This window comes from Halichondria panicea, chromosome 1 (assembly GCF_963675165.1).
Source record: "Halichondria panicea chromosome 1, odHalPani1.1, whole genome shotgun sequence".
Lineage (NCBI taxonomy): Eukaryota > Metazoa > Porifera > Demospongiae > Suberitida > Halichondriidae > Halichondria > Halichondria panicea.
The window spans coordinates 10,540,054-10,564,615 of NC_087377.1; the positions used below are offsets into that span (position 1 = coordinate 10,540,054).

The following is a 24,562-nucleotide window of genomic DNA, read 5'->3' on the forward strand; positions in this document are numbered from 1 at the left end:
CGCAATCATGTTCACAACTACTCAAGCCTAACCACTCGCTGACTCAGCTAAATGAGTTCTACGTTAGAACTTGACCAGTCAGATAACGAACGGCTGATCTCGAGGCTATATATTAAAGTAAGCACTGCCAATGGAGAGTTTTCTGAAACAAAGTTCTGGGTTAGGAAACGAGGCCAATATACTCCTATAATAGTAAATTGAGCGGCCGATCTGCGATACTGTGAGACCCCTAATTATTATAAGGTGACTCTCTAAATGTGTGACACCCTCGAGCTTAGAAAATGTTATGACCTCTAAAAGTAGCGACAGCTGCGTTGATAATTACTTTTATTGCTGCGTCCTAAGATGAAGGTAAATGTAGGCACACTCTAGCCTTGATTCTAGCCCGCTAGAAACACGTTTTTAAGCGGCTAGAAATCGAGGTAAGTAGACTGAGTAGAGTTACCTCCAATTAGATGCAACCCTCTAAATAAGTGACACCAGGTCTCCAACATAATTTTTCAACCTCCAAAAGAAGTGACTTCTGGCTTTGTAATAATTAAATAGAGGTATAATTATGGGCTAACCCTCAAATTAGAAGATAAAGAAGGCTTTGAGAATTTCTCATTCAGACTCGTCCCGAGATAAACCAGGCTGGGTAGAGACATGTATCAGGGGCGTACACAGGGTGGTGCTTAGGGTGCTCCAGCACCCCCATCCAGGCTCTGGTGCTCCAGCACCCTATCCAGACTCAGAGAAGCTCAAGTAGATAGTTCAACCATCACTGGCTGGCTAGAAGGAAGCTACACTTACTGCAACTATCTACAGCTTAATAGTGATAGTTACAATAACTTTATACCAGTTAGATCTAGCTAGCTAGCCTAAAAAACTTACTTTTCTTCGATCGTTACTGGGATATCCATGGGAACTAATAAAGAGTGGGGAGGGGCTCAATAATAAGGCTAGGCAGCAGGAAGTGGTTTGCTGTATCAAACACTTGAGCTTGCCTCACAACATGCAGCACAACAAGGTTCTTGGATCCAGGTACATGAGGTACATGAATGTATAGTATAATTATATAATTAAGCCTACATTATAATAATAATCAATGTTTGCAATGTAAACTACAAAGTCTCTTTTCCTCAACATCAAGGTACGTACTGGTGGTCATACTTTGTACGCTGCCTGTCACCTCCTGGTAAGCTGATCAATCTTTTAGTGGCCTGAAAAGAAAAGAATCAAGACTGTCGTCAGATCAAGCAAAGGAACAAATGTTTATCATCACGTAACTTCTACATTTACACAGAGACTAGACATGATTGCATTGACATTTGACATACCTTAAGAAGAGTTGACATTTGACATACCTTAAGAAGAGTTGGCTAGAGTTTGACATCCCAGGCGAATTGAGCTTCTGGTCGTAAACATTCTTGACTTGCTGATGGCACTGTAAAATACTGTCAGTACTGTGGCTGGCACCATCTAGAAAACAGTGGGCGTTGCCGACAAAAGGGGCGTGACCCCGGAAGTGGGCGTGGTCTAAATTTTGCGCGCAATGAGCACCCACCATTGATTGAATCCTAGGATCGCCCCTGTGTATGTATCTATCATTGGCTTTTATTGCTTAATACTGTTTTAGGGGCTAGATCTGTACATGTGTAAACTAGGCCCTGATAAATTATGCTTTTATTCATCCATTACTCTTTAAGTATAGGATAGACTACATCTAAGAGTAGAATATGTGTCTATGTAACCTCCGCGGTTGCGGTTAGCCCGAGGCGCAAAGCCGAGGGAATCTAACCGTAACCAAGGTGGTTACTAAGACGCATATTCTACGAGTGGGTGTGGTCTATCTAACTTGGACTTCATTGCGCATGCGCGAGGCGTGGTTATAAAAAGCCAGGTTTGGTGCGTAGCAACAGAAATTGAATTTGTGCGAGCTGGACGAGCTGGAGAGCTGTGAGAGACACCAGTTGACAGAAAAAGATAAGAAGACGGCTTCAAAACAATGAAAAAACTTAGTAAAGCTTGTGAAACGCTTCTTGAAGATACTGGAAAGAACAGACAAGTAAAAAGAACCTAGAACTATGCTAGAACTGACTGCAACACTACAAGAAGAAGAATGAAGCTCTGTGGTGGAGTGGAGGGGGTATAGAGCAGACTGGACCGGCATGGAACCTTAAAAAACTCAATAGAAAATGTCAAGCGACTGCTAAAGTGTTTTTGATGCTTCCTGGCCCCCCTTGCCCATTCCCAACTGGAAAAAGCAATACAAAGCAACAGTGGACATGGAAAGAATGGACTGTTGACTGAACAAACTATTGCATACTGTGTTTTTATAATGTTTTTGTCATCTTCTTGTCACTTTCACTAAAAATTTCATTTCAACTTTTGAGAACTTCCTGCAAATTATTTGTCACTTCCTGTAGAATATGCGTCCATTTCCTGTAGAATATGTGTCCACTTCCTGTAGAATATGCTCCCATTTCCTGTAGAATAAGTACCTTCTTGTAGATTATGCTTCCATGTAATCTACTGTTTTTAGCCAATCAGATCAATTACAGATGATGTAATGTAGTCTAATTCTTGAAAATGTGCCTATCTCATAAAAATCTGATTATTCCCAAAAAATATAACAAAACAAAATTATAAGACGTAGTCAGTCATATATATAAATACAGCATACAACTGACTGACATAAGACATATAATCATTAATAATATTGATGCCTATTATTCTTCAGACACCTAATTATGCAAAAATTGTTCCGAGCATAATTTATCAGGGCCTATATAGTGTAAAGTTTCTGTAAACCAACTTGTAGGCACACCAAACTCGAAGAATGGCAGAATTATGCTTGTGGTTCAATGTCAGATTGAAGACAGTAATCCTCTGCACAAGAATCAATTTCTTATTTACTGTACATGAACAATGCACTCAGAAAGGAAATCGTGGTGATGCAAGAGGTTTGCCACAAACCACGAGGTGCATAATAACAATGGCCCTTTACATTCAATGTTGTGAGCTTAGCAATCCTCTGTACAAACATAGTACACTAAACATGACTGTGTATTTGGTGTAGGGATAACAACATACCATAGCCTCAGGTGGTGGTCTGCTCCCAGCCCCTCCCCCCAGTACAAAGTAACCAAACAACCTCCTCACGATCACCTCGACAACCAGCTCTCCAAACAGCAGCAGGTAGAGCTTGAACCGACTGTAACCAAACCGAGGTAGAAACAGAATCACCAGCGAAGATACAACGAAAACTGCAAAAGTTTCATAGCCCACAAATTCAATCAGAGAGAGACATTAGATAACGGACACTCTCTATGGAGTCTTGCAGTGTGCCAAACATATCTGCCAATAGCAGCTTTTGTTTCTGTGCCATTTCGTTGACATCATCGAAATGACGATCCATACTCCTCCTGGTGTCATCAAGTGATGAAGCTATTCGTCTGTCTTGGTCTATAATGGCTGCCTGATTGTCCAAGGCCTGGGTTTGTTTGACTTCCATTTCACGGTGAAAGTCAAGAGATTCTTCGAGTTTCTTCACAGCTTCCTCTGAAGCTTCCGAAAGCTTAGAAACAGTTCTATCAGTGCGATCCTGCCAAATCTCGTTTTGTAAAAAATAACAAATGTGACCAGTGTGTGTGAAAAATTCCGTGTATGCTTGAAACGCAACAGTGTCCATATCTCCTGTACACTCTCGGATCGTCGTGGTGTCGCTACAGTGATAGACTTGCCGTCCGGATTTCGCCAGATGACAATTAGCGAACGCCACGGCTAATCGACTTTGTTCCACATCAGTAATCTTCTTACATGTTGTGTTGAGTCTGGCCACAGCATCTTTCCAACACGAGCTGCTCACTGTCTTCTCTTGTAGTTCTTGGAACTTGTTCTCTCCCAAAGCTTTTCTCTGATCATCTGAACTAGAGTCTGGGGAGGTCGTGGCAAGGATGATTAGGGATAGCAGGATAGTTAGTGCAGAGATTGAGAGATGAGAGAGCAGCATCATGGTTTATAGGGTCAACATTGTTAAAATACGCTATAGAGATCACACATACAATAATCTATGGATCACATGCCAATTTTGTACATATATATACAGTTTTAAACTGGTAAAGGTTGTCAATAATGAAAATGTTTCTTAACCACAATGTTTTGGTTTGCTTCATGCTTATAACAGATCATAATTATTGGCACTGCACTGGTAGACGACCTCAACTATATATCTACCACATTAAAACATTAGGATTGATCTGATTGCATGTAGATCTATACTAGATCTAGTGCTGCACGCTTGCATGCAAGGCTAATGCCAAGCAGTGATCTACCAATTTGTTTACGCCATGCAATCAATACTGTTGTGTCTAATCAGTCAGTACGCTATTCGATTCACTGACAAAACACACTAGCAGTTTAGGTATATATTCTTACCTAAACTTAATTCTTACCATGCTGCAGCAGCATTGCTCTCCCATTTTAGATCAAGTTTCACACTGACGTCTTGTTCAGAATGTAGTCAATCCCCGGATATAAATTAAATATGGTAAAGAAATATACCATAAAGCATTCCACACCCTAAAAACCTGAGCAGTAACAAGCCCATGCAATAATGATATCCAAGGGCCTGTTTCAGGCCGTGGGGGGAATCAACATCAAACTTTGATTCCAGCGTGTAAAGGTCAAAGGTCTTGAGGTCACAGTTCAAATACATTGGCTGAGAACCTCGTGCTTATCCTGTGAAAGCCAATATGAGTAAATTGGGCCTGACGCTAAAGTAACAGTAGTACCCTTGCTACACTTGAATCCTCTAACAAATGTGTTACACCGCCAAAAATAAGGGTGTTCACTGGCTGGCAAGGACAACATAATTATGGTGGGGCTCGCTATAGAGTACACCAGAAAAGCAGGGCTCCACTGCTTGGACGTGGATAAGCTTAGTACTGCATGGCTGAGTCATACGCACAAGCATGCTGTTCGTTTAATGTACCGTTTTTGAGAAAAATATATACCCATTGACAAAGTACCAATGCAACAAACATGGCACGCACTTGATAAAACTAAGGCACGTATATTCTGTTAGCACATACACAGGTTAGCCATTTGTTAGAACATTGGCAGACAAGTAAAACAAACATCCACTACTAACAGACGAGAACATGACTTTGCAACAAATGACTGCATTAAATTATAGATACACAACAGCTACTCCATGGGGCAGGTTCAATCCTAACGTCAGTCATACGTATACATGTAGCTTGTAGGCATTGCAAACTGTCACACGATAATCTGTTAATCTGCAGCAAAACCACAAGAATGAATTTCTTATTAACAAAGAAGAGAGTTTTGTAAACTCACCATTGATTTACTTTGATAGGTGTTACGTATCATTCGAGTTGTTTGGTAAGAGAAGAGTTATGGTAGAAAGGTAAGAAGATGCCCTCCCTCAACATGTACGAACAAGCCAGCTCTACGACCATTTGGGAGGCCCCTGAGTATGTGAGAATAACAAACCATATTCAAACTGGATGTAAAATGACTTACTTAATCAAATTAATGGGTGGAAGTTAATTGTCTTAAATCAATTGGACATGGTCAATAAGCATTGATAGGCATCTAGCTGTATTGTGTGTGTGTGATAAAATTAATAAAGCTAGAATTTAAAAAGTGTCTGTGCACCCAGCATACATCTTATTTCTCATGCTACTCATTGACAAATAGATCTTGTACCTACGTGTATAGTAGGCCTAAGTGTGAAATCCATGTAAAGTAGAAAACGGTGTAATAACATTAATAGCCTAATGAAAAACCATCTTGTAACACAACCTCTAAGGCAAAACCATGCAACTAGATGTCTTAATTATACCCTGTATACCAATCGAACTCTATATGTTGGTAAGCAAAACTATACACATGCACACAACTACTCATCAATTTTATTCCCCTTCATGTTGTGCACCTTTTCCTCCAAACTGTTATGAGCAGTGCGATCATTATCACCATGACAACAAAGAGTATTCCTCTGACCGCAGTTATGATGACATTGGACATGCTCTGTAGAAAAACATAATTATTATGCATATACAATCACAATTTTTAAATTAATGTGCGCATATAGGGAAGTTTCCAACATACAGTAGCTAGTCTCAGGTCCAGACTGCACCTTAGAAAAGAACGTCTAGTCATGCAAGTTCCTATGTGAAACTCGTGTAGAAGTCCAGGAATTTCTTGGACGGGTAACTAACCACACAGGACGTACACGCCCACGATCGGCCAAACTACAGAAATATAGGATCTGCCTAATCAATAATTATATTCATGGCTGATTGTGGGCATGTACGTCCTGTGTGGTTAGTTACCCGTCCAAGAAATTCCTGGACTTCTACACGAGTTTCACGTAGGAACTTGACCAAACGTTCTTTTCTAAAGCACGGCCTGGAGAAACCTTAAAAGCAGCCATATACTGTGGACTATACGTATCTACTATTAGTGCTATAAACATGAGCACGAAAGCTAGATTACTGGAGCAGCACATTCAAATTACTGACTTGATGAGAGAGTCTCTTGTATGGTTGATCTTCCAGGAGCAGTGCACTGATGACTGTATTTATAAATCAAGATTTAATAGTTAGTTCCCCTTCTCAGGCTGCATGGCACATCCACTGCATTACTCGACTCAGAGTCTCAATTTTGCAGATTCTGGACGGAGGGTGGAAAACGGATTGGCTAGAAAGCATTTTCTTTAGGAGTTACAGAGAATTACCAAACACGCTTTCCCCTTCAGGTAATTAAAAATGGCTATGCTATTGGTTGGAGGTAATTGATTAGTGGGGAAAAACCAATACACATGCATGTACGAATACTGTACGTACTAAACAATGTGTGAAATCAAAACAAAACAGTAAACAATTGAGAACACAAGAGGTCAAAGTTCGCCATCAATGATTGACTGCAAACTTTGACCTATGTTAAAATAAAATAAGCGTACCTATACTTGCTTTTTCGACTGCCCATAATAATAATTATTGCAGTTGAAGCTTCTTTGATCCATGCAAGTGCAGCAATCTTGATTTTGTCTAAATTAATAATTATTGTTTAATTGCCCTTCTTTACCAGACGCCTTCAATTATATATACACCTTAATTATCAAGAAAGCACTTCTAGTTGTGCTGCAAGTATTGACTGTACAAGAGAACCCCCCCTTAGCCAATTACACAGAGGACCTAGTAAAATGGAAGATCTTTGCGATGTTAGACGGTATATATCTAATAATTATTATCGATATCGATATACCGTCTAACATCACACTTCAAAAGCACTACAAATCTTGTAACTAAAGCTTGTGGTTTAGTGCCGATGTTGCAATTCTCTGTGATGACTCTGTTTACAGTTTTACATACTGAGGCACCAGAGGAGGTTGGTCACGACTTAAACCGCGGTAAAACATGCTATGCTAACAGTGTTTGGCCTCGAATTCGCCTTCAACCTTCTTCAACCCGCTGAGTCAGCACTTTTATCATTTATCTCATGTTATCTCTCTTATATTATATATGTTAGCATCGATCATCTGCTACTAATAATTATAGAGTGCTAAAATCGTTTGCAGTCTTTTGGCTTTAGCTAGGATAGCTACTTTTCATGCTTTTCTCTGTAGGTCTGCGTATATCTTTTCTTTTTTCTCCGTGCACGCACATTCCTCTATTGAAATGTGACCAACCTCCTCTGCTGAGGCACTGTATTCAGTATTCATTTAACACTGTATACCTATACCCAAAGCCTTACTGCGAATAACCACATTGCCATAATTATGCCTCGGTGCGCATGCGCAAGCGAGGTATACGGTAGTGTGTCTGTGTGTGTGTGTGTAGAGTGCTACAGCTGCTCAAGGATCAATGAAGTGCAAATATAGGCTTCTAGTAATGTTTTCTTGGATTTTAATTCGTGGATTTGAAAAATAATGCTTCGTTCTCGAGTTATGCCTAGTTTTGCTTACTTGGAATGCCATTGCAGCCTGCAATGGTGGACTAGAATTACAGCAAAGGCAGCAAAGAAGCTTGGAGTCTTAGAAATAATGTATGGCTCCTGTGGAGCATGCTCTGGGGCTAGGATAAGTAAAGAAGCAACAATCACAAAATCATAATTCTAGCTTTCTACTTTAGTGACCCTGTTCCATTGTTCCTGGTACGGGATCATTGCAGCTGTAAATACGTAGGACCTACCTCGAATAAAGGCTGGGTGTATAGCTACTACATGTATATATCTAGCCAACATGTAAGTTCAAGCTCTTAGCTTTTATTCGACAACGAAGCTTTAACATCAAAATTTGCCACTATTAAAACTAATAACTTGGTGTGTAAAGGCTATCCATGCTGTAAACACAGCGCTATGGAATCCAGGTAAGCAGACTCATGTATCACAAACAGACAAACTAGAGCACTAAAGTACAAACCCTCGGCTGGTGACATGATTATAAAGAAACCAGAGGAGTGATATAATGCAGTGCATGTAGTATGTATGGCTTAGCTGTCTAGCACAGCAACTCAGGAGCAATAGAAACTAAACTAGACTGGACGCATGCTGAAACATTTGAGTAGTGCATGGTACACATGCACTGTGGACTCTATGATCACAGTGAATAAGCTGGATCCAGAGTCAGCAAAAAAGCCTCCCGAGACAACAAACCAGTCACAATTCTAGCGTTCTACTTTAGTGACCCTTTTCCATTGTTCCTGGTACGGGATCACTTTAGCTATAAATACGTAATAGGCCTCCCTCGAATAAAGGCCGGGTGTATATAGCTGCCAACGTGTAAGTTTAAGCTTCTTAGCTTTTATTCTACAACGAAGCTTTAACATCAAAATCTGCCAATAATAAATTGTTGTGTGAAGGCTATCCATGCTGTAAACGCAGCGCTATGAAATTCAGGTGAGTAGATTCATGTGTCACAAGCAAACCAACGGACTACTATACCCGTGGCCGCCCGCGCGCGCCTCGGGTAACGACTACATGTACTATACCCGTGGCTGCCCATGCCCCTCGAGTAACAATGTTTTGCAAGTGTCAAGCATAATTATGCGAATTTGCGAGTGCTGATAATGGCTTCGTGAAAATAAGACCGCAAAAACCATACTTGTATGACATCACAATTTGCGATATCGCAGAAGTTAGGCCACAAAGCGTCAAATTTACAAACATAGTACAATATGCACCTGTAACTACCATATAGCTGGTTATTTTCGAGGCACTAAATGTTGGCATTTTTCGCGGATTGACTTTACAAACCTCGAAAATGTGGGCATGGTTTACTTCCGGGATTTAAACCTCTCTACTGTAGGGGGTGGTCCTTTGAACTTCTATCCTCGAAATGTTTAGTTTGACCAATCCGCGTAAATTTGGTGCCTCTGTAATAACCATGCAACTATACATAAACTGGCTTCTATGTCAGCTCCATACACACTTTCATGAGTACAACCATAAATTGAAGAGCTGGAGGGATTGGTAACAGAGTGGTGTATGTGATGCTTTTACATTAATTGAATCTGCAACTATTCGTGCACGTTACGCCCTATGAATGAGGCTATTTTGCCGGGTAACTCCCTCAATGTGTTTCCTCATCATCTTTTTCAGCAATTTATAACAAATTTACGAGAATGGAAACTCTAGACTAATTGTACTGCACATAGTGTGGTTTTACTACATGTATGACATCATCGCTCAATAATTTACTCGGAAGAAAAATTAATGATTATTTTGAAGAGTGCATATAAAGAACTAATATGATATTTATCATAAAGCTTTCAGAAAAGCTTTCAGAAAATCCTAACATTATTAAAAATACATGTATACACGTTGAAGTTATGGCAATTAATTCGAATTACTAGCATAATGGTATACAGGGCGAAATACACATACACATGTACTGTAAGTTAACAATTTCAAAGACAAACAAAATGTCGTACATTCGTTTCAATCGGGGATTTTTGGATACCCCATAAGAGAAAGCTAGTTAAGTTAGCTAGTGGACATTCTGTGACTATCCTAAATTGCAAATGACCTTTGTAGTTTGTTTGCACACAACCTTAAGATAGGTACAAACTTGCAAAACAGGGAAAGTTTGAGAAATGCAAGTAATAGCTTTTGAGATGTACGTATGTCCGGGTACCATGCTCCGTACGTAAGAATTTCAACAGAGTGTTAATCAGCTCTAGTTACCATGGTGCACTTCTATGAATGACAGTTGTGGTAAACAAGAAGATGTTAGGATGGAATCACACAGGATGAAAGACATTACAAGGAAACTTTAGGACTGACCCTCTCCCCTCTTCCATACATGTGCTAATAAAACACGCTTCCTGTGACAAAGACAGGAATACATTCTTTGACCAATGGGGAAAAACCATTACACATGTGCAATAAAATCTGCGAAATGTTCAGTTTCGGAGAAACAAAATGTCCTACATTTATTTCAATTGGGGAGTTTGGATACCCCACAAGAGAAAGAAAGTTAGTCAAGTTAGCAGTGGATCCTGAATTAGGAAATCACAAATGACCTTTGGATGTTTGTTTGCACATAATGTCTAAGATAGCTACAAAACAGGGAAAGTTTGGGAAATGTAAATAACAGCTTTTGAGATGGAGTCATCGATGTATGCGTGTCCGGGTAGCAAGCTACGTACGTAAGAATTTCAACAGAGTGTTAATTAGCTCTAGTTACCATGGTGCACTTCTATGAATGACAGTTCAATAAACAAGGAATCACACAGGATGAAAGACATTACAAAGAAACTTTAGGACTGACCCTCTCCCCTCTTCCATACATGTGCTATTAAATTAGAAAACACGCTTCCTGTGACAAAGCCAGGAACACATTTTAAGCAGTGGGAAAAAACCATTACACATGTGCAAGACAAATAAGTGTATTTTAATCAGCCCACTGAAGCCATACACACTCGACCACACAATAATGTGAAATCCTTTTAACACCAGCCAATACAGTAAACAACACGGGTTTAGTGATATCCCCGGCCATCAATTATAACACCATATGAAGGACAGCACGTGTACCCTTTTATTAAGTTGTGCTGCAAATACAGACTGTATAAGGGAAACTCCATTAACAAGGGGAAAGCTCTACCTTCTAACATTAAAAATCTATTAAAAGCACTACAAATCTTGTATGCTAACACTAATTGTTGCAATTTGATAGGCTTTGTACCGACTGTGTGTACAGTTTTACACATTAAGGCACTGTATTCAGTGTTCAGTATTCAGGTAGTTAACAAACCTTTGTAATCAATGCCTACCATGGGCCCCCCTCCAAAGCCTTCACTGCCATGAAGCATTACAGTACATGTAAGAAGACTAACTACAAAGTACACAGAAGCAGAAAAGTTCAGAGTGGGTAGCTTCTCAAGTGTTTTAAGTGTTTCAGGTTACAATCAAGAGTTCAAAAATGCAATCGGGGGACTCACATTCAAAAATTCAAAAAACATTTTTTTAACAGTGTAAACTAGACTGCATTGACATATCTCACCTGGTGATCTCTTGAGGGGTGACCTGGTGTATGGTGACTCACTCTCGAAGACGGGCAAGGTGTGGTCGTTGTCAGAGTCGGCCGGGTTGGCGGCAGTCGAGGCAAAGGACTGCTCACCAGGGGGTTCAAATTCTGCGGGGAGACCTGCAACTGTGGGTGTGGGGGTACAGAGGTGAAAGGTGACACGCAAGAGAAATTTCTGGCCAGACATCAATGCATTCCATCGTGCAATGAATATAAGGAGGAAAAAATGGAATGCACAGGTGCACAATATGAATAATGCTACAAGGAATGTTTGTCAAGTGAGAGACCTACTGCTAGTAATGATTGACCGAATGCTGTCAACAAAATTACATGGCCACTGATGGTCTAGTAGACAGTTACATGTCAAAGCCTCAGTGGCTGGGGGGGGGTAGTAGTACAAATGATTGTCCTGATTGACAATACCAAGGGCGTATACAGAGAAGAGGGCATGCAACTTGCCCTATTCTCAGAATCATCCGACTTCGTATTGAGCTATTTTTAGAACTGCCCACAAAAACGCCCACGCGTAACCTTTGACCGCACAAGGTAAATCAAAGTCTTTTTTATATCTGTATATCTATATAAGCTAGCTCGATTGCAGCATAGTAAAACTAGTTCTCAGCAGTATGGCTCGTACTAGCAGTGTCAAAGGCAAAGGCAAACCATCCAACAGTTGCAACTCCAAGAAGATGAAACTAGGTACAATAAACCTGTCTTCCTGAGTCTCTGGTACTTCTTAACAATGCGCCCAGCACTTAACTTCCCGCTCGAAGGGGTTGTCTTGGACCTGGCTGGACTAGGACTGGTCATGACATTTCTCTAAAATAATACTGCACTGTTAGCTAGCTAGCTAGCTAGCAAAGGCAGCTCTGATGTACACGCCCATAATTATAACTCCGTAAACAACACCGCCCACTTGTTCACGTCCGTATACTGGATTCTATTTTTAGCATATCCGGTCTCTGATACGAAGTCGGATGAGTACGTAGGGTACATAGTGAGTTGCATGCCCTCTTCTCTGTATACGCCCTTGACAATACGTAGAGAGGATGATGCTTGTACATGTATTAAGGGGGCTTTAGTGATAGTGACAGATCACACAGGAAACAGTAGATTTTAGAGTATACATGTTTGAACACAAGACACTACTAGTGGTGATTCAGTACCAGCACAGTATTATTGAGTACATGTGCACTAAGCACTATGAAGCTGTACTATGACATCCATATATGAAATCATGCATAGAGTTTCCTTGAAGCCGGGCCACACCCGAATCAGGCGATCAAGCATAATTAAAGTACATATCCCTATATTGATTCCTTCATGCAAGTGGTTCGTGCTATTATAGTTACAATAATTGCAAGTAAAATGAAAGCACCGAGGGTGCTGATGCCTCGGTGGAGATGCCAAAGCTACATAACATAAAACTACTGCTAGCTTTTATACACACATTGATTAATGCATATTTTGCTGCATGCAGGCAGAATCCAGCAAAGAGTGGGTAATGATCGACCATGATTGTTGTTAAAAACGATCGATGCCAAAGTTAAAATCTAAAATTAATGGCTGCATCAGCAGAGCTTTGCAGCTCTCTTCTCACTCTTGCAGCTACCAATAGCTAGCGTTCTAGTGCATAACTACTAAGTAGAGTAGCAACACTCGGTGAACAAGTTCTGCAATGGCATTCCAAGTAAGCAAAACTAGGTAACTCGAGAACAAAGCATTATTTTGCAAATCAACGAATTAAAATCCAAGAAAACATGACTAGAAGCCTATAGAAACTCTTACTTGCACTTCATTGATCCTTGCGCAGCTGTAGCAGTCCACACACACACACACACAGAAATACAATACATCACTTGCGCATGTGCGCTGAGGCATAATGAGATCCATAATTTATATGAAATCATGCATAGAGTTTCCTTGAAGCCAGGCCACACCCGAATCAGGCGATTATGCACAATTAAAGTACATATCCCTATATTGATTCCTTCATGCAAGTGGTTCGTGCTATTATAGTTACAATAATTGGAACTAAGGAGATCAATGCCTGCATGCATGCAACTTGACTGGGAGGTCTTATAATAAAGATAATTGACAATTGTAGCGAGTGAATGGAAGAAACAAGGGGCTCAAACCATCAAGCATTTACATGTTCTATGAGTCATGAAAATCACATGCACATCCCACCACACCCCCATACGCCCACTCACTGTATTGCGATATCCGGTCGCTGGTGTACGGGGAACAGGGATGACCAATCGGAGGGGGCAAACCTGGGGATGGGTAAAGATCATCATAGCAACATTTCAAAAACAAGAACTAAAAAGAAATTTATTAGAGCAATGATCCTTTACCAGACTGTAGTAAATGCACCACACGCTGTGTACTAAACACACAACGTCAGGTGATGATGCAGCATCCCCTGGAAACGACCACATACGCGTATGGCTGTCTAATAAGGCTACACTGGATTCTTATGATGATTTGAATGCTCCAGACAAAAGCATGGCCTGGACATTTAGGATCTGTATATATACAGTCAGGGTTTCATCTAGGATTAAAAGTTTGGGGGGAAAGGTTTACGCACGCCACAAAATGTTTGGTTAGTCCCACATTTGTTGACCACACCCCCTATTACATGCTAGTGCATCACAGTAGATCTAGTTACATATAATTATGATAATGTCATTGTTATACAAAAATTGGGGGGGGGGAAGGTTCACCTCAGCCCCCCCCCACTAGATGAAACCCTGACAGTACATATCGGGTTACGACAGCCGATTAAAATATTACTACATGCAACTATAAATATTGCTAACTAGGTAGTGTCAACTGTTCACATACATGTAAGTACATGTATTACCATAATACCTGGTATTGGTTCAAAGAGATATGGGCTGGCGGTTGATCCCCCTCCCCTTGCTATTGGAGTTGGTGCGTATACTTGCTGATCCGCTCTCCTCTTGCTGAAACCACACCCATCAACGGTCACGCTGGGTGTATATACACCCATCAGTAGCATCAGTGGGGACGTCCCTGCTCGTTAACCCAAAGGGCTGGACATCAGCAGGTATCTGATATGGTTACAAAGAAGGTGTCAAATACAGTCCATACAGTAATTGCAAATTGCAGAGTATCAATGATTGGAGCTTAACATTTTAGGAATAATTATGTTAGATAGTGACGTGGTGGCAACAGTTACATGTAAGAATAAGCCGACAACATCTATGACATTTTCAATAATGATAGTAGACACAGCAATGTATGATACATGTACATAATTATTATGTTTACAAGCAAAGCTGTTAAATCATTAACACATACATTTGAGAGCTATTGTACGTGTCAATAGGTTATAAATTGATTGCACGTACCTCTTTCTTTTTGCTGCCTCCACGGGCACTGATAGGCCAGCTGTGTCTATTGGGAGGGGGTGGTCCCCCCTGCATGTCCGGCTGGATCCCATGCATAGCAACCGAACCGCTAGCTCTCTTCTGATTTAACGGAGATTTGATTCCGAGTCGTGCCATAATGAGGTCAGTGTTCTGATGGAGCTCCGTCAGTAGGAGGGTGTGGTCTCTATAAGATAGCCACTCCCACATATAGAGAATGATCCCAGCAATAAATGCAATGTAGCGACAATACCACAGGTAGCTGTGGAGGGTCTCCTGTAGAGAGAGGGAGAGGGGCCAGACTCCATGACAAAGTAAAGAGGCAATGCGTAAGGGAAAGTACACAGTCACACAGAACTACTGTACTTAAAGATGCAGACACTTCAACTTGTGGCCCATTCTTATGACAGGGTTGGGAAACAGACAGGTACTGTGAGACCACACTGAATGTCAAAGCTATCCGAAAGTACTGAAGACGCTATAATACAGAGTGCAATGTATGTGACTATAATTATGCCTGTGGTTCAATGTCAGTTTCAAAACAGTAATCCTCTGCACAACAATCAGAAAGGAAACTGATGATGCATGTCTGAAACGCAACAGTGTCCATATCTCCTGTACACTCTTGGATCGTTATGGTGTCGCTACAGTGATAGACTTGTCGTCCAGATTTCGCCAGATGACAGTTAGCGAACGCCACGGCTAATCGACTTTGTTCCACATCAGTAATCCTCTTACATGTTGTGTTGAGTCTGGCCACAGCATCTTTCCAACACGAGCTGCTCACTGTCTTCTCTTGCAGTTCTTGAAACTTGTTCTCTCCCAAAGCTTTTCTCTGATCATCTGAACTAGAGTCAGGGGAGGTGGTGGTAAGGATGATTAGGGATAGCAGGAGAGTAGATCTAGTTAAAGTAGATAGCGATAGGTGAGAGCTAGAGCTAGAGCTAGAGAGCGGCATCATGGTTAGTCTCATGAATCAGCCGCCGTTCTTTTGGAACCACCAAAAGAACGGCGGCTGATTCATGATACTACGTACATCATGGTTTGGCTCGGACTTTGGACTCAGTTGTTTCATAGATACCGTATATGCTTGATCAGGAGCCGCGGCTACTAAATGTTTCATTTTGCTGGAAGAGGAGGCTGCAATTCAAGAGGGGCCACTGTTCAAGAGCGGCGTTTATTAGCTCCAAGTTTGTCATCAAAAGTTGTTTTCACCTGCATAAACTTGAACTCTGCCATGAGAAAGTCTTTGTGAAAGCACTAACAAGCTGCTACTCATAGCTACGTACATGTAGCTTAGACTCGCCAGCCAGCCCTTCCTCCTAACGGAGGAAGGGCTGGAGGAAGGGCTGGCTGGCGAGTCTACATGTAGCTAGCTGCTACATGTAGTAATAATTTTTTTGGCTGCCACGTGCAGAAATGCTAGAGTCAAAGTTCACTGAGGCTACTATTTGAGAGCGGCTACTAAATGTTTCATTTTGCTAGCAAGGGAGGCTACTATTTGAGTGCGGCCTTTATACAAGAGCGGCCTCTGATCGAGCATATACGGTAGTACAGTAGAACCTCGATTATCCGGCCCTCGATTATCCGGAACCTCGATTATCCGGCTTGGCAGTTTTCTTTTTAATCAGATTACATAATTCAGAAAATGGGCGTGTCCCTCAAATGCGCATGCGCGTTGCAGCTGTTACCATGGAGACATGCCTGCTTTTCTTTTGCGCATGCGCAGACAACATGTGGCACTGCTGTTCATCAATAAAGTGGGTGGATCAAGGCGTGGTTTATCTATTTGATTATCCGGCATATTCACTTATCCGGCCTGCTTCTGGAACCAAGGTGTCCGGATAATCGAGGTTCTACTGTACATGTAGAAAGAGAAAACTCCATGTAAATCATTGTCACAATCCGTGTTCGCGTAGGTGGAAAAACATTCTTTTTTTCTTTCTTTATCTACTCCAGAGTCTTCTAGTTGTCATTTGCTACCTCGTAGTCATGGCATAACTCATTGATAACAAGTGCAAAAAACATTTTGTGAAAAAATGGGAAAGAGTAGGGTTGGAAGAGCATGTGCACTGAAATAACAAAAAGTTCGAAAACAAGATTGTGGGTTGGTATAGTCTTGCATGCTCCAACTAGTTGAGGGTGGGGCACGATCTTTAACAGTTGGGTCCAGCACTACTTCTCGTTACACCTCTTTCTTTATTTGAGACGCTCGATCACTTATTTTACCATCAACTTGTATGTGTTTCTACATAATGACGCTTTGAATGAGGCTTTTTCAAACTAACGTTTCTTTCTGTTACAGCACCGAAACACTAGGTGTAAAATTAATATTAAATTTGAGACTCTACAGATGAGCCCTGCCCACCCAAAACTAGAAGTAGTGCTGGACCTAACTGTTAAAGATCGTGCCCCACCCTCAACTAGTTGGAGCATGCAAGACTATACCAACCCACAATCTTGTTTTCGAACTTTTTGTTATTTCAGTGCACATGCTCTTCCAACCCTACTCTTTCCCATTTTTTCACAAAATGTTTTTTGCACTTGTTTGTAAAATTTTTTCACTGCATGCATGCGTTATTTTATAAATAGTCCTGGGAAACCACGTACAATATTTTAAGTAATTACGTTTTGTTGTGTCTATTCTAATGGGCGTTCCTTTTAGGGTTACCCATCTTGTTCACATCCTTTTGAGCGGCTCATCCAACATGCAACCCTACTTCTCACCATTATTTTTTTTCACAAATGTTTTTTTACACTTGTTTGTATCTACACTTTTTTCTTCACAGGTACCATTTATCTATGGTGCTAGCTAGATCAAATATCTTCAGAAGGTGGCAATCCACCTTTACTATGATAAAAAGAGCTAGATCTAGCTAACTGTACTGAATTTTTATTTGCACTGTTGCAGTTTGTGTCTGTTATGATAATTTTCATGAAGTTTTTTGGTCTTCAATAATTTATTATCACAAGCTAGCTCAGAGCAGGCGCGCTCAGAATGCAATGAAGAGCTTAGCCTCGATCCCAGGCCAAGTTTTCGCTTTTATAACGGTTAGGCAAACAACTGGGCCTGGTACTAGTTGTCTGCGCATGGTCAAATTTTCATTGTATATTTGTGGTCGGCAAAAATATTTAATAAATCAATAATCGAAATTTGTACACAGAAAATGCACAGAGTGAGTACACAAAAGATGCACATAGGGAGCTGCTTCACAAAGGCCTGGGGAGTTGCCAGTTGTGCTGCAGCACAATTACAGTGACCCAGGGCAACTTCAGGATGATTGAATGCCTTCAAATTACGTTTCAAAAAGATTTAGCAGGCTGCTGGACTTCTCTGATTCTAGGCCCCAACTCGTAACTCATTGCTTGAGAAAACGTAGATTCTCTTGATGTCTCTGAGCTACCCAGCAACGCTCGAATGAGCAGATCATACTCCAGTCCTGTGTCTGTGAGTATAGGACAATATTAAAAGAAACCAAAGACGGTTAAACCCTTACCTCAAACTGTCCAGTCTCGTCCGTTAGTATAGCCAAGAGGAGCACTGTTGGGACAGCTGGATATTAGCCATTGCTCCTGTACAGAGAAGTAGACATTTTAAATACGTGTAGAAATTTCTTGGTTATAGTGTCATTGTCGACGAGCTGATGATGGCAGCACCAAGTTCTCTAGCTCACACTCTTCACTTGATCCACCATATTAATGATGAAACTATAGTCTACCTACATTCTTGCCAAACATGAACAAAACTTGATAGCATAGCCGGCCATAGGGCCCACACAAAAATATCTGACCTTAACAAGCTTGACAAAGCTTTATACCTCTTCCCTTGTTGTTCAGTCTTCAGAATAAGCTTCAGAGAAGAGAGAAGCTTCAGCTAAGAGCCATTCCAATCGATTCCAATCGATTCCAATAATGATAAAACGGGAACTGACTTCTAGTACACGATAGTACACGAATATAAATGTCACGAAAGTGAACGAGAATATCCATTCGTCAGAATCTGACGAACGACTGACGCATGCGCAGACAACTAGTACCAGGCCCAGTTGTTCGCCTAACCGTTATAAAAGCGAAAACTCGGCCTGGGATCGAGGCTATGAAGAGCTTTACTTGCGAGCATTAAACTGGAGCGGTAAGAATGGACAGTGCAAAACACTACTGTTGCTATAGACCTCAAGGGTTGCTAAGATAAGAGGGTGTGGCCATGCTGTCTGCTATGTCTGAGCATGCTCAGTAGGAAAACAATGGCGAACTGACCTCTGTACCTAATAAAGAAGCCATATCATACACCCTAGCAAATTTAACTTTGAAGGAAAGCGATTAGTTCGGGACGTACCCAAGGCGACAGAGGACACTAATATGTGTCTAGTTTGTGCTGTGGAGCTACAGTTCTCTAGATTATCTCGCGGAAGAACGTGAGGAGAAGAATGACAAAAAGTTGTTGTTTTTTTACTTTTGCTGTTTTTATAACTTTTTCATACAATGTTCAATTCAGTTCATATTTCACACAAATGTCACAAATGATATTGGCAACAGATATATAAACTCAAAATAACTTTATCTTGCTTCTTGGGTGACATCCAGAGGGGGCCTTTTTGCTGTTTTCGACCCAACCCTACTATTAGCACTACCGTGCTAATGATTATATGCAATGGCAGAACTCAATGCAGAACCTGAAGAGACGGAACTAGACAGTGACTCAGACCATAAAGAGGAGCATATTGTTGAGCTTAGCAAGCTTGACCAGTCTCAAGCTACCCTGTTACGAAGTATCATCCAATGCAAGGAGGACGACATTGTGAAAACTATTATTTGTGTTTTGCTAAATCTTGCCCAAGGACCCCTGCTTGGCTTGCTTATGCTTCGCAGCAGCTTCTATGTACGAAGTGTTTACCATGCGTAATGCATGCGTAATGATTATCCAAATGCGTTGAGCAAAGTGCAGTTCTTTGCTGCCTCCAAGTTTATCACCTGACTGGACCTCTGCAATCTGATTGGTCAAGACGGAATTCTGTCTTGGCACATAAAACGATGACAAGAGTGCTCAGACGGTGTTCTAAAGGAACGGCGGCTGATTCATGAGACTAAGTCTAGCCTGCCATACTATGCCACACCAAATTCGGACTTTTAATCCTAAAAAACAGACCAGGGTGGCAGGCAAAAAGAGAAAAAAATTGATGAATATCATTATAAAACCACAAACGGAGTCGCAACACACCACAAAAAGTCACTTTACAGGGTTTTCAGAGTTCTTGCATTTGCAATGTCTAGAGCGGAAGTACTTGTCACGTGAACCATTACGTAACAAGATTGAATTTCTACCTCATTCCAAACCGATTTTTTTCCAATACATGATTTAGGAGAAAATCAACCTTTGGAAATAGCCTTTGCAAGCCTTTTGCATCACCGCTGAAGCTATCCTTGAGATTGTAAGCAGTTCAAATAGTTTTGTGAGCTACTATTAGTAACACAAGACTGGATGTCTAGAGCTAAGAGAGATTCTACTGTCTGTATGACTCATCAGCTTGCAGCAACACAAAATGAGTAGGCAGGCCGGGGCAAGCCACTTCAACCAGTTCCTTATAATACTGGGAAGCTACACTCCTATATATTTCAGACTTCTCTGAATAACTAGTACATTTAGTAACGAGGAGTAATTTTGTCTATTAAAAACCTAGCCTCGATTCCAGGCCGCTGAGAAAGGGGCTGGACTCGAGGCTAATAAAAACTCAATGTAAAAAACTTGTCGACTCAGCAAAATTTGTGGGAATATCACGTGACAAGTGACTTCCGCTCTATTGGAGATGCAAGAACTCTGAAAACCGCTGTAGCATTTAATTAAACATTACAACGTTTTGCAGATCACGCGGCTATTCTGACCTCTGACCTAGACCACTAATTGGTTTATTTTTTGGGGGCATTCTGCAAAAATATGACCCGGAAAATCCGTGAACATATGGTGTGGCCCAACTATACAAGACATTTCTACCTAAACAGAATTGCCAAATTATGGAACTCACTCCCGGCTGATATATTGGACTTTTCAGCATCTGTCTACAGTATAAAACAAAAAGTACGGCAATATTTAATATCTAATTTTGAAAGAAATTTTGAACAATCGGATGTGTGCTCGTACCACCTGATATGCCCATGCCAGAACTGCCACACAATTTAATGATTTTTTGTTTTGTTTGTTTTGTTTTTTTCTTGTTTTGTTTTGTTCCAGCTGCCCCTGAAAAGGGGTAAGTCTGTCAGCATTAGGATGTATGCCTGCTAGACCTTACTACCTTACTCTATTTTCTGTAATGTCATATGCTGTAAAGCTCTCATAATAATAATAATAAAAATAATAATCTATGGTCTAGATCTAGCCCTTTTTTTTTTTTAATAATAACAAGGGTTAGTGTTACTAAAAACCAAAGAGAGAACAATGCAGGCACTGGCAAATAAGTCATGTGTAGTAATTACTTAGTTCATGCATGGGCAGGGTGTGGTGGGAGACCAGGGACTCGCTTGTCACTAGGTCGATAGGGGGCTGTTTCGTGCCCTTGGCTTGATCGGGCCCCCCTAATACACATGATGGCTGATCTAAGGAGAGAGAAGGACAGCCTGCATCTGATCCATCCCATGGTGGTGCTGTAGGGCTGATCCCATTTCGTTGATAGGAGAGACGCCAATCTTTTATAGGTGGAGGTAGCGAAACGTCCAAGGCCCCCAGTGCTTGACAGGATGAGGGGAGTGAAGGTTGAGTTTTCTACATCTCTGATTCTTTGGTCATAAGCTCTCTTCTTTATGTTTTCATACAGTCTAGCCTCGAATCCAGGCCTTGAACAATTATGCATGAATTTGTACAACCATGCAAATGCACACTATATAGCTGTCGGATAATTAGTTTGGAGTATGTCCCTATTTTTAACCGTACCTCACCACCATGCACTCACCCCATGCACCGTCAGGCCAGATCATCAGTAGTCTCGCGGACCCAGACCCTGAATATCGGCTGGTCCACGAGACTAGATCATTAGTAATAGTTCATTGAACTAGTCTGTGTAGACTGAGTTCTTGGAAGGGGGGGGGGGTGTTTACAGCTCTTATTTGAAACTTCTAAGTATAATCATGGCTATAATGTTGCATGACTATGCAGGTGGTCTTTGCAGCAAACTGTTTCCAAGGCAATCATAATAAACATTGAATTGCATGACTGCATGCATGTGCATACATGTGTAGTAATTCTAATGAAAGTATCAGATCCCTGGATGGATTTATTAAACTTCGCATGCTCACAAAACGCATTCACAAAAACGCTCTCAACTGATGTGAACGCACATGCTATATGCATGCTTGTGAAGAGCATTTGAGTGCATAGAGCACTTTTATTAGTCGAAAGTACTAAATGCATTCTAGGAATGTTTACCTCTAATAAAAGTAACACAGGCTGATTGGTTGATCAGTGCAAACTTCGAATAAAGCCGCAGCTCCGTAAGTCTAACAACGGTCAAAGGTTGTGTGGCAATCTTCCTCTGCCAGCCACACGTTTGCTTAATCTAGTACGACCGCAAATGAGGAAAAGTGTCGTCACTTTAGTTTGAATTTGAAATTGAGTACCTCTTTCTCTTTGCTGCCTCCACGGGCACTGATAGGCCAGCTGTGTGTATTGGGAGGGGGTGGTCCCCCTGCATGTCAAGCTGGACCCCATGCATAGCAACAGAGCCGCTAGCTCTCTTCTGATTTAACGGAGACTTGATTCCCAGTCGTGCCCTAATGAGGTCAGTGTTCTGATGGAGCTCCGTCAGTAGGAGGGTGTGGTCTCGATAAGATAGCCACTCCCACATATAGAGAATGATCCCAGCAATAAATGCAATGTAGCGACAATACCACAGGTAGCTGCATGTGGAGGTTTCCTGTAGAGAGAGGGAGACTCCATGACAAAGTAAAGGGGCAATGGGTAAAGGAAAGTACACAGTCACGCAGAACTACTGTATTTATGGATGCAGACACTTCAACTTGTGGCCCATTCTTATGACAGGATTGGGAAACAGACAGGTACTGTGAGACCACACTAAATGTCAAAGCTATCCGAAAGTACTGAAGACGCTATAATACAGAGTGCAATGTATGTGACTATAATTATGTCTGTGGTTCAATGTCAGTTTGAAGTTTGAAGACAGTAATCCTCTGCACAAGAATCAATTTCTTATTTACTGTACATAAACAATGCACTCTGAAAGGAAATCGTGATGATGATGCAAGAGGTTTGCCACAAACCACAAGGTGCATATTAACAATCCCTTTACATTCAATGTTGTAAGAGCTTAGCAATCCTCTGTACAAACATAGTACACTAAACATGACTGTATTGGGTGTAGGGATAACAACATACCATAGCCTCAGGTGGTGGTCTGCTCCCAGCCCCTCCCCCCAGAACAAGGTAACCAAACAACCTTCTCACGATCACCTCGACAACCAGCTCTCCAAACAGCAGCAGGTAGAGCTTGAACCGACTGTAACCAAACCGAGGTAGAAACAGAATCACCAGCAAAGATGCAACGAAAACTGCAAAAGTTTCATAGCCCACAAATTCAATCAGGAAGAGAGACATTAGATAACGGACACTCTCTTGTAGTGTGCCAAACATTTCTGCCAATAGCAGCTTTTGTTTCTTTGCCATTTCATTAACATCATCGAAATGACGATCCATACTCCTCCTGGTGTCATCAAGTGAGGAAGCTATTCGTCTGTCTTGGTCTATAATGGCTGCCTGGTTGTCCAAGGCCTGGTTTTGTTTGACTTCCATTTCACAGTGGAAGTCAAGAGATTCTTCCACGGCTAATCGACTTTGTTCCACATCAGTAATCTTCTTACATGTTGTGTTGAGTCTGGCCACAGCATCTTTCCAACACAAGCTGCTCACTGTCTTCTCCCAAAGCTTTTCTCTGATCATCGGAACTAGAGTCTGAGGAGGTCGTGGTAAGGATGATTAGGGATAGCAGAAGAGTAGTTAGAGTAGATTGCGAGAGGTGAGAGAGCAGCATCATGGTTTTACAGGACTCGGTTTTTTGGACGACAGGTTCTGAGTGGTCTTGACTGGCAAAGGATGTCAAAAATGTAAATGTCAAAAATGTAAATGTTAACACAACCATCCACGTGGGTGTTAAAAGTGCTGATTCAGCACTTACTGTTCGAAAGTTTATTGTTTGTTTTGAGTAGCAGTGAAGTAATTTTAGTGTTGCTTATGTTCACTACATACTAAATAGGACGTACTAAAGCTGATAGGAAGCTCAATATTAGCTAATTAAAGCGGCAAGTACCTCGGTTCGGGGATACATTACAATTCCAACCGTGCTATCGCACACTTTTGTTTTCTGGATTATTATGTCATCATTGCAAGAGCTACGACGTTGCTATTCAACCCAGCTTGTTCCTAAGGTATGTAAGTCGGCTTGTGTAGGGTCAGATTCTGCATATCGCAGTTTATTTTTGCTTACCGTAGTGCTAAATCGTTCGAAAATACGTGTCGTGCGAAGTTCCATTGTTTACTCTAATCATAATCATTAGATTGAAATACTTCACTTATAATTGCCAGGTCTTACTCCCTTTAAGATTCATTGCCCTTTTTATACTGTTC

The 24,562-nt window shown here is 41.2% G+C and overlaps 1 protein-coding gene, 2 long non-coding RNA genes and 1 pseudogene across 9 annotated transcripts; 1 reads left to right on the top strand and 3 right to left on the bottom strand.

Moving 5' to 3' along the window:
- The first annotated feature begins 647 nt into the window (after positions 1-647).
- Positions 648-2,377, top strand: LOC135345692 (uncharacterized). The gene is made up of 2 exons (XR_010397829.1): positions 648-1,032; positions 1,133-2,377. It is a non-coding gene; the product is annotated as an uncharacterized LOC135345692 (long non-coding RNA).
- Positions 1,038-4,050, bottom strand: LOC135345578 (uncharacterized; annotated as a pseudogene).
- Positions 4,051-5,000: 950 nt separating this feature from the next.
- On the bottom strand, positions 5,001-24,027 carry LOC135345588 (uncharacterized). Of its 7 annotated transcripts, none has more exons than XM_064543037.1 (10): positions 23,318-24,027; positions 14,920-15,213; positions 14,417-14,619; positions 13,756-13,818; positions 11,519-11,668; positions 6,534-6,684; positions 5,945-6,039; positions 5,530-5,605; positions 5,344-5,476; positions 5,001-5,282 (listed from the first exon to the last, which is right to left on the bottom strand). In XM_064543037.1, the coding sequence occupies exons 1-3, from the start codon at positions 23,876-23,878 to the stop codon at positions 14,527-14,529; spliced, it is 948 nt and encodes a 315-aa protein (XP_064399107.1). In that variant the 5' UTR covers positions 23,879-24,027; the 3' UTR covers positions 5,001-5,282; positions 5,344-5,476; positions 5,530-5,605; positions 5,945-6,039; positions 6,534-6,684; positions 11,519-11,668; positions 13,756-13,818; positions 14,417-14,526. The 7 variants fall into 7 exon arrangements, with proteins under 7 accessions (XP_064399107.1, XP_064399090.1, XP_064399087.1 ...); XM_064543020.1 differs by having other exon boundaries at positions 5,913-6,039; XM_064543017.1 differs by lacking the exon at positions 5,530-5,605 and adding an exon at positions 6,974-7,061.
- LOC135345684 (uncharacterized) lies at positions 18,050-22,536 on the bottom strand. The gene is made up of 3 exons (XR_010397823.1): positions 18,729-22,536; positions 18,435-18,510; positions 18,050-18,383 (listed from the first exon to the last, which is right to left on the bottom strand). It is a non-coding gene; the product is annotated as an uncharacterized LOC135345684 (long non-coding RNA).
- Positions 24,028-24,562: the final 535 nt, after the last annotated feature.